Raw genomic sequence first — 10,991 nt, forward strand, 5'->3', positions numbered from 1 at the left:
TAGCCAAACGTTTGCTTTGAAGAAGAAAAAAAAGAATCTGGTTTGGTGGGAATGGCCGTGTTATATTGCAGATTTGCACGTTCTATGGCACTCCTTGTGGAGATAAAAAATAAGTGTTGTGCTGTGTGTGTCATTTGTATGGCTGTATGAATGCTTAATTGAATGGAGTAAAAGTGAGTAGGTGTTTAACAGGATGAATCACCACGACTGACTGGTCAGTCACTTCTAGCCAACGAAGCCGCTCTCCCAGCTGTGCTGCTGTCACCTCCCTTAACCCATTTAGGCCTAGGATTATTGACTGCTTTAACTGTTGAAAAATAGCAGATATACAAGCTCACAGCGCAGCACCGAGTGCCGCGCTGCGAGTTTGTAGATCTGCTATTTTTTGAAAAAGTCGTGAAAATGTGTGCAAATCTTTGAATATATGTATTTTTAGAGCGAACGTTTGTAACTCAAATTTTGCTTCTGGGTGGTCCCTGGAACTAGATATTTTGAGATGGGGGTCCGTGGCCAAATACATATCATTTTGGGGGTCCTTCACATGAAAAGGTTGACATAGTAGTCTCTCAAGAACAGACTAACTGAGCTCCAGTGAAGTGAAAAGGACCTTTTCTTCGACGATGGCCGGCCAGATTGCTGACATAGAAACATAGGGTTTTTCAAAAAAAACCTTAGAAGGATTCAAAAGACACTCATAGAATCAGGGTCAAAATTCAAATTTTCACGATTTTTCAAAAATAGCAGATCTACAAGCTCGGTGCCGCGCTGTGAGCTTGTATATCTGCTATTTTTCAATAGTTAAAGCAGTCAATAATCCTAGGCCTAAATGGGTTAATGAGAATGTCCTCTCCTGTCGCTTGTCCCTTTTCCCCAGCGTAACACTGTATGCCTGCGCCCCCAATTAAGGACCGCACAGGGGGCAGAATTTATATAACCGTGTGCCTGTCACCTCCTCATGAATTATTAACGAATATGTTGTTGCTGTCGGGCAGAAAACCTCGTATCATTTCAACTTTTGGTGTATCTTCATAAATGAATGCCCCACTTCGTCGTGCTACGGTGTCGCACAAAAGCAGCAACGATAGCCGGTCTATAAGTTCACTGTCGGGACGTGTTGTGGGAAAAAGAAATTATCTTTTGAAGCGAAAGTCAGTCTGTGGGTTTTCTAAATATTGAACCCGGGTTAATAATTTTTTTCTATTTATTACAGTATTTCCTGAAAAAAGTATCCGTTTTTCACACACAGTGTAACAGGTTTCCACCCGACAGCGACGATAACGTTGTTGTCGGGTGAAAACCTTGTATGTCCAAAACGTTTGTTTTTCATTTATCATTTTAAAAATTATTTAAACTAGTGAAAACAGCCGATCTACAAGCACACAACTCCTCGCACCGTGAGGCGTTGTGAGCTTGTAGATCTGCCGTTTTCACTACTTTTGTGCGACGGCCTTGCATGATGAAGCAGGGCTTTACTTTACGAAAAAAACGTACAAATTTGAAACTTGGAGACACGAGGTTTCCACCCGACAGCGACGATACATATCGTCTCTGTCGGGTGGAAACCTCATACAGCATGTCCACTTTTTAGGATTCAAATAAAAAAAAATAGCAAAACTAGCAGACTGACTGACAAGCCCAAAACCGTGTTCTTTCGAGCTTGTGTTGGATCTGCTACTTTTGATGCTTTTGTGTGACACTCATGCAGAGTGTGGTCACGTATGGCGCTCATTTACGGAAAAACCTGATGTGTTGCAGCTGTGGAGGACCCGTTCAACGGCCGCCTCCCGTCCCAGCCTCCCCCTCCACCTCCTCCAGTACGACACAGCTTCACAGACCTGTCCTCCTCCTCATCTTCCTCCTCCTCCGCTGCCATTTCCCGACCTCACAGGCCCGCCTCTGGACACGAGCATGTGCTGTTAGCCCCCGGTGAGTTGGAAAAACCTGGCATATAGAATAGAATAATAGATAGATAGATGGATAGATAGATAGATAGATAGATACCTTTATTATCCCAAGGGGGGAAATCAGTTGCCCAGAGGCAGCACAGCAGTATAAGGTTATTTACAAAGTTACAGAGAAGTATACAAAAGATAAAAAGAAAAACAAGAACAGAGTACAGAGTACAGTAAGAGCAAGGTACATCAAGAAAAGGAACGCATTATATATATATATATATATATATATATATATACATAAAGTGTCCAAAAGCACAACTATAAATATAATATAATACAGTGTCCAAATAAAAGTGACCATAACAGTCAATGCTAGTTAGTGCAACAAGTATCTCACCATCATGTCAAACACAAGTGTAAATACTCAAAAACTACTAACACAACCTAATAGTGCTGTGTCCAAGGTCAGTGCGATAAAAACAACTAGCAAAAGAAAAGAAAAAAACAAGAAAGGGTGACGCAGCCAGACGCACAAGAGCACCCTCCTGGAAGGTCCTTAGAGGTCAGAGTCAATGCAAATATAGTTCAAGTGAAGAAAAAGGCTACCGTCGTCCTAGGCTAGGAAGGTAGTCCTCGTCATAATCATAATACAGGACAGAGAGGAAAAGAACTAAACAACAGTTTTTCTTTTTTGATTGACATCTATTTGTACAGGCGAAGTCCCACCGAGGAACAAGATCTCTTCTACGAAGAAGCCCTTGTTTAGCGTAGCATCTGTACAAAAAGTTGAAAAGGCATTTCCATGAAACAGAAATATTTAAGTTTAGAGGGCACACATAGTTAAGTAAGGTAAGAGAAATAATGGCATGCTGTAGGAATTTAATAACAATTTACAATTTTGCAGACGCTCTTAATGCAGAGCGATTTACAGTAAGCAAGGACAACACCAGGCAATACATCAAATGCATAGACATAGTTATGTAGGATCATAAGTAAAGTAAACCTATCAGTCTAACAGTAGAATATCCAAAAAAGGCAACAATCTGTACATTGAAACTATAAAATGTACAGTTTCAATGTACAGATTATCGCCTTTTTTGTATATTCTGTTAGATAATATATAATAATATAATAGTATTTAATACTATTGGATGCCAGGCCAACAATGAACCTGCCATCTGTCTACATAACACACTACTGTATCTAAATTACATTTTAGCCTTTGCTAAAGGTTGTCATTGCTAGGGCAAGTGCTGCGGAAAGTGCTACGGGCTAAGGTGGAGACTGAAGAGGTGAATCTTCAGATTACAGCCGAAGATTGGGAGTTAGTCTGCAGTTCTAATCGAAATAGAGAGCTCATTCCATAGTTTGGGAGCCAGAAGTGAGAAAGGTCTAGGACAGGGGTCTTCAACAGGGGGTTCAGGACCCCTAGGGGGTCCTCAGAGTTACTACAGGGGGGCTGCCAAAACTTTTATGATAGGACTTGAACCATCGCATCCCTATTCTGAGGAGAACTTCAGCCAAAAATTGCAGATCTACAAGCTCTCAACGCCTCGCAGAGCTTGTAGATCGGCTATTTTCGGCAAATAGGTTTGGTGTAGAGGTAAAAAAAAGAGCAGACCAAGTACAGAGTGAAAGTTCAAGTTAACTAAAATCACGAATCCAACATAGACTGATGACAGTGCTGTCAAACAAGTCTATGAATGAATGTATCTGTGAAATCAATGAAAATCTGCCTCACCCATTTATACAATATGTAGAGGGGGTCCCCCATCTCTTTCTCAGCTAAGGGGGTCTTTGGCCTGAAAACGTTGAAGACCCCTGGTCTAGGAGGTGTGGAGCGTTGCCCCGAATGTTTTAGTGAAGGTTCGGACAGCTTCCCTGTGTTAGCTGATCTGAGTGAGCGGGGAGGCGTTGTAGGTTTGGATCAGGCTTTGAAGATATGGGGTTGCCATACCTTTAGTTCACAAGCGTAATTTGTATAGGGTTGATGGGTTTAATAAACCCAAGGGCCCCCCTACTGGTGACAGTATTATACATTCTTAGGTTATTATATCATCGTTGTCGGGTGAAAAACCTTGTATGTCCAAAACCGTTCTTTTTTCATTTTTCATTTTAAAAATGATTTAAACTAGTGAAAACAGCCGATCTACAAGCACACAACGCCTCGCACCGCAAGGCGATCTGCTGTTTTCACTACTTTTGTGCGACAGCCTTGTACGATGAAGCAGGGCTTTGCTTTGCGAAAGAACATACAAATTTGAAACTTGGAGATACAAGGTTTACACCTGACAACGACAATATGTATTTTGTCATTTCCAATATATCAGGGGTCTCTAATCTACTAATCTATGGGCCCCCCTCACGGCAGTACAGGCCAGGGCCCTTTTGATCTGAAAACCCATGCAGAATAAGATCTAATTTCGCCCCTGCTTTAGTTGCTTTGTTGGCCAACATCAGTGTTTTGTACTGTGAGCCAAAGGAGGGAGCGGAGAAGGGGTTAGACATGTGAACATGTTGGCTGGTTGAAGACCAAGCGTGCTGCGGCATCCTGGATCATTTGGAGAGACTTAAGTGTACAAGGCCGGGAGGCTAGTAAGGAGAGAGTTACAATAGTCGAGTTTTGATATGACTGATGTCTGGATAAGGAGCTGGGCTGACTGTCCAGGACAACTCCAAGATTCTTGGCTGTTGGAACCGAAATTCACCAGGGCTTTGTCTATGGAAATAGTTGGATCCTTGCGTGGGGCAGGACTTAACTGGGAATAAGAGATGCTCAGTCTTGTCTGGTTCTGCTTGAGGCGATGAGAACACTGTGAGATGTCAGCCAGACATGCCGTCAGAGAAGCTGTAATATAAGTAAGGGATAATTGACGGGTCGCTGCTGGTCATTATTGGGAAACACATCCCGACACGGTGATTAGGCACCGACCCGTAGCGGAGGTGCCTAATCACCCTGCAGCAACAAGTCAATTATCCCCCTTATTACAACTGCTCTTAAAATCTTGAAAGTGTGAGAACTACTGATTTAGAAGGTATTTGTGGAATCTGCCTATACTGTAGGTCTATTTTTGACCCGATTCTATACAGTAATGTCTTCTAAATCCTTCTTCTAAATCAGAGGTTCTCAAACTTTTTACATGTATTTGCAAAATTACATGTATTTGGCCGCGGACCCCCGTCTCGAAATATGTTGTTCCAGGGACCACCCAGAAGCAAATATTTGAGTGACAAATGTTTGCTTTTAAAACAATATATTCAAAAATAGCAGATCTACAAGCTCACAGCGAGTGCCGTGCTATGAGCTTGTATATCTAATTAGCTATTTTTCAATAGTTAAAGCATTAAATAATTCTAGGCCCTAAATGGGTTGTTTAACCCATTTAGGCCTAAAATTAGTGGATGCTTTAACTATTAAAAAATAGCAGATCTACAAGCTCACAGCGCGCTGCGAGCTTGTAGATCTGCTATTCTTGAAAAAGTTGTGAAAATGTGTGCAAATCTTTGAATATATGTATTTTTAAAGAGAACGTTTGTAACTCAAATGTTGCTTCAGGGTGGTCCCTGGAACTAGATATTTTGAGATGGGGGTCCGTGGCCAAATAAATATCATTTTGGGGGTCCTTCACATGAAGAAGTTTGAGAACCACTGACATAGTAGTCTCTCAAGAAAAGACTAACTGAGCTCCAGTTAAAAGTGAAAAGGACCTTTTCTTTGACGATGGCTGGCCAGATTGCTGACATAGAAACACAGGTTTTTCAAAAAACCTTAGAAGGATTCAAAAGACACTTATAGAATCGGGTCAAAATTATAATTTTCACGATTTTTCAAAAATAGCAGATCTACAAGCTCGCAGCGCGGCACTCGGTGCCGCGCTGTGAGCTTGTATATCTGCTATTTTTCAATAGTTAGAGCATAAAATAATGATACACAATATAGTGTAGGCCTACCCGTTCTGAATGGTTTAATGGGCCAGGCACTGTGTTTGACATGCTGCCTTGTGTCTTATTGCCCACCTATAGACACAGTGTTTGAGATGCTGAACAGCGCCGCCCCTCTGCCGCCGCTCAGAAGACAGGCGGGGGAAAACAGTAAAGGCCTGTCCAGGAACTGCCTGGACCACGACCACTTACCCACCACTCAAGGTAACAACAGTGTCTTCACAGCTTGCTGTTATTTTAAAGGGATACTGTCACCTAAAGGGGTTGAGGGGCAGATTGCACTGTGACATGAGCTTCTCTGAAAACGGTCTGAAACAGTCTGAAGCTCATGTCACAGTGTAATCTGCCCCGGCCTCAACCCCCAACAACAGCTGACCAGTACAGTAAGTAGTCATACAGTCAGGCTAATACAGACAATTAATTTGATTGGCTTATAACTGCGCATCCCCACAATGACATCATAAAAATATTAACTTGTTTTTTAAGACGATTCTTAAAGTGACAGTAACCCTTTAGGTGACAGGCCCCCTTTAAGTGGTTCTCAAAACATCTTCACCCACATAGGATTTTGCTGCGGACCCCTATCTGAAAGGATTTTGTGCCCGGGACCCCTAAAAGAAAGGGGGGGGGGGGGGGGTGAATAATTCCAAATCTTTCTAGATTTTTCAAAACTTTTTAGAAATAGGCAAATAGCAGATCTGTAAGCTAGTTTGTAGGTTGGCAATTTTTAATAGCCTATTTTTTGAATAGCGAATGTATGGAAGCTACATTACGTAATCTAGATGGAGACCCCCTGGGACCCCACTTTGAGAACCACTGCTTTAGGTTTAGGTTTAGGTTTATTAGTCACATGCATATCCATACAGGTACAGACATACAATGAAATGCTTGTGCCAGGAGCACTCTCAGCCTTATTACACACAAAAACATCAACCCACAACAACAAGACAACAACAAGTCACCCAAGACAACCCAAAAACAACAAAAACCATACAGTGTAACAGTGTACAGTTTAAAAACTGCGTACAGTGCACATGACTACCTAGGTCTCGCTCTCATCTCTTTAGTCCTCCTGCTTAGCTCAGCTCACGTAGTCTCACAAGTCAGTTAACTCTCAAATACCTGGAACACACTCGGTGCCGCGCTGTGAGCTTGTATATCTGCTATTTTTCAATAGTTAAAGCAGTCAATAATCCTAGGCCTAAATGGGTAAAAAAAAAAAAGAAGAAAGAGATAAGGGGGGAAAAACTGCATTGCAGAACCAAGTCTTTAGATCTCAGACTGTCTGCCAATGTGAGACTACCACCCACCTTGCTCTGAGATTTTACAGCGCAGTTGTTTTTGCATTCAGGTTGCTGCAGTGAATTATTATTACATCTCAAAGGTGAAGCTCAGTAGACTGCTTTCTTAGCATATTCTTGTCTTGCCTTTATTGATACTCTGAGGGAGGCAAAAAAAAGCCTCTCCTTTTTTGGCCCCTGGTCATGGAATGACCTTCAGTCCAGACTCAAATTGGCTGTGTTGGGCGTGTACTACCTGTGAATTGCAAACTAGTTTATTATTTAGTGTACATTTTGTATTTTTGGAGTTCTTAGGTATCTGTTTGTGTATCATGGATGTTCTATTTTTGTTGTGATGTCTTGTATGTAAGCAAGGATTGTGTAATTTTTTATTTCTGCCTCTTGGCCAGGTCACACTCGAAAAAGAGATCATGTCTCAATGTGTTTGAGACATGAGGGGGGGGTCCTCAGAGTTACTACAGGGGGTCCTCCAAATCTTTGAGTGATAAAACATTTTCTTTTTTTTTCTTCTTTTTTATATTAACCACTTGAACCCTAGTGTCCATATTCGGAGAACTTTGAGGCGTTGTGATGTGAGCTTGTAGATCGACTATTTTTAGCAAAGAGCTTTTGTGTAGAGGGGAAAAAGAGCAGACTAAGTACAGAGTGAAAGGTCAAGTTTATTACAGTAAGTATTGACGGTTCAAGTGGTTAAATATCTCGGAACACAAATTGACATGAATCCAAAATACACTGAAGATTGTGCTGTCAAACCATTGAACTATATGGAATATATGAAAAAGGTTGGGGGTCCCTGCTTCGTCTCTCTCTCAACTAAGGGGTCCTTGGCCTGAAAACGTTGAAGACCCCTGTTCTAGTGTTTTACTATGGTATTCTATTGTTACGTACAAAATAATCTATCTCTCTGGATGGTTGGTGATGTGTGTTGATGTGTTTGTTGCCCTCGTAGCCATGGAGTGTTTGCAGGCTCCCGCCCGGCCGCCCAAGCCTCTGCCCAGGAAGATCCCCCCTGACGTGGGGCCGGGGAAACCCCACGGCATGGAGTCTGCCAGCGTGAGCGTCGACGCCAAGATCGCCAAGCTGATGGGCGAGGGCTACTCCTTTGAGGACGTTAAGCGGGCGCTGATGATCGCCCAGAACAAAGTGGAGGTGGCTCGCAACATCCTGCGAGAGTTTGCCCTGGTGGCTCCCAGACTCAACCTTTAGCCGCAGAGACAGGCCAAGAGACTGCGCAAACAAAGGACGCTCGTGTGCCTCTGACGGATTTAGATAATTTAAACGAAAAAAGGGCTTTTTTAATCTTCTAGGCCTTGGACTGAGAGGAGGAGCGAGGAAAGAAATGCCATGGGGGTTCTTGTTGCCTCCCCATCGCTAATCAAGAGATGACAATGCACAACAATGTTGCTCAAACTAAAACCCGAACCGCGGCGGAACGGAGAGACAAGGACGAATTGTACTGTCTGTGAATGATAAAAAAGTTGAAATCTGTGAAACCTAAAAAAAAGGACTTGGCTTGTTGTTCGCAGTGAGCTCTGCCAGTGCAGGCCTCTGGCTCTTCAAAATGCTCCTGTTGCCAACGATTATGTCATGGGGACTGGACCACCAAACTATATAAAAGGTCCCATCCCTGCTACTGCTGCTACAGTTCCTTTCACTCCCTACACGTGTGTTTGTAAAACCTTTCAATAAATGCCACATCATTTGCAACTCAAAAGAACGAATCTTAATACGCTCAGTAATGATGCTCAGTAATGTGTACAGTTGGCGTTGTGGTTTTATTTACTACCAGTGGGGGGAGCCAGACTCCTCCATATCTGTTTAAATAAATCCCCTCACTCATCCACCCCTTCACACCCACCTCCATCTGTCTTTCTTACTATTTTATATTTGTCAGCTCATCGCAGCTCTTTCTCTCATCCATCCTCCTACAGAACAGTGTGTTACTCAAAACTCTAATCGTTTTATAGAGCAGTGGTTCTCAACCTCGACCCCCCATAATGTAAGAGTTGAGACATTTAGTTTGACTCGGTTCCATGAGCTTGTAGATCGTCTATTTTCGTCCTCTCTCATATATTTTTTGACAATTTGGCCAATGTTAGACCAGTTAGTTTGTTGATGACCTTTTATGCAGTAATTGTGTTTTCTTTGTTTTTGTTTTTTTATATTAATTTAAGTATTCAATTAATTTAAGTATTCCCCCTGGACGTCCTGATCTACAGGTTGAGAACCACTGTTATAGAGCATGGGTCTTCAACAGGGGGTCTGGGACCCCTAGGGGGTCCTCTAAATCTTTGAGTGATAGAAACTTTTTTTCTTCTATTCTTTTATTCTGAGAACTTTAACCAAAAATAGCAGATCTACAAGCTCACAACGCCTCGTAGATCGGCTATTTTTGGCATGTATTTCGCTGACGACCCACCATCTGGAAATGTTTTTTTTCCCCTTAAGAGAAGATTTATGTCAAAGATTTTCCACGATTTTAGTTCAAAATAAATAGGAGATCTACAAGCTCACAACATGCTTCACTATTTTGTAATCTATGTTAACAATTTGAGGCCAATAAAAGTGAAAAGCCAAATCCAATGAAGGCAGAGGAGCCATGGAAACGGAAGGGAGGAGTAATAGTTTCATGTTTGCCTTTCTGTAACTTGACCACAGGTTCAATCAGACGGGACCTGTTTTTGTTTTTGTTTTCCGATTGACGTGCTTTCTTTAAACGAGGAAGAAAACAAGCCAATGAATGTATTTGTTCAACGTGGCTGAGCTGTTTTGTTGTCCACTCGAGTTTCACTGAAGCCAATCTGTCGATAGTGATGACTGAATTTATCCAGTGAGTGCCAAACAGGCGGGTAGTTAACCTGGTAATGCCTTTTTGTGTGTGTGTGTGTGTGTGTGTGTGTGTGTGTGTGCGTGTGCGTGTGCGTGTGTGTGCATACAGTACATGTATGTCTGGAGGAGTAAGTATTTAGCCACTTAAACCCAATATAATTCATTGACCGGAGACCAACAGGGGGTCTGTACAGTACTTGGTCCGCTCCTTTTTTGCTCCCTCTGCTCCAAATTACTTAGCCGAAAATAAGCCAGTTCACAATGTGTCCCACTGTGACACGTCGTGAGCTTGTTAGCTTGTAGGTGTGATATTTCACCCCCAAAATAGGGATGCGAGGGTTCATGTGGTAAATGATGGGAATTCATCTGTGCTGTTAGTTCAACGACCAAATGTTGTCTTTTGGGCTATAGGCCTGACATGACGCGCTCTTCAGTATTATTCACCACACACTGGCTCTTGTGAAGCACATGGGGGGGAAAATATAATGTTTGCCATTCTTGAGATGTTGCAAAAAAGATAGATATATATATATCGTCGTTGTCGGGTGGAAACCTTGTATGTCCAAAACCGTTCATTTTTCACATTTATCATTAAAAAATGAACTAAACTAGTGAAAACAGCCGATCTACAAGCACACAACGCCTCGCACCGCGTGGCGTTGTGTGCTTGCAGATCTGCTGTTTCCACTACTTTTGTGCAAAGGTCTTGTATGATGAAGCAGGGCTTTACTTTACGAAAAAAACATACAAATTTGAAACTTGGAGATACAAGGTTTCTGCCCGACAGTGACGATATACGCCTCAGTCTGATTTTGGAGAGGGAATCACTTGATGGCTCCTCAGTAATTATGCATTTGATTTTATGTTATTTTATTGCAAAAGTGGGATAATCATCTGCTGAGATCTGCTGAGAATTACAATAGACGGACAGAGAGAGTGGATTAACTTAAAGGGATATTCCACTTTCCACATACACACCCATTGTAACTTCAAACTCCATTTTAACCATGATAGATTCATTAAA

General features: G+C 42.1%; 1 protein-coding gene across 1 annotated transcript in view; it reads left to right on the plus strand.

The window, feature by feature from the left end:
• The window catches only part of cblb (Cbl proto-oncogene B, E3 ubiquitin protein ligase), a 106,411-nt gene extending 96,743 nt beyond the window's left edge, over positions 1–9,668 (plus strand). Inside the window, exons 18-20 of the mRNA XM_080748379.1 lie at positions 1,756–1,926; positions 5,919–6,041; positions 8,088–9,668. Coding sequence (XP_080604505.1) covers positions 1,756–1,926; positions 5,919–6,041; positions 8,088–8,344 — 551 coding nt within the window. The 3' untranslated portion in view covers positions 8,345–9,668. The remainder of the gene's footprint in view (positions 1–1,755; positions 1,927–5,918; positions 6,042–8,087) is intronic.
• Positions 9,669–10,991: the final 1,323 nt, after the last annotated feature.

The sequence above is a fragment of the Nannobrachium achirus genome, assembly GCF_963921795.1.
Source record: "Nannobrachium achirus genome assembly, chromosome: 19".
NCBI lineage: Eukaryota > Metazoa > Chordata > Actinopteri > Myctophiformes > Myctophidae > Nannobrachium > Nannobrachium achirus.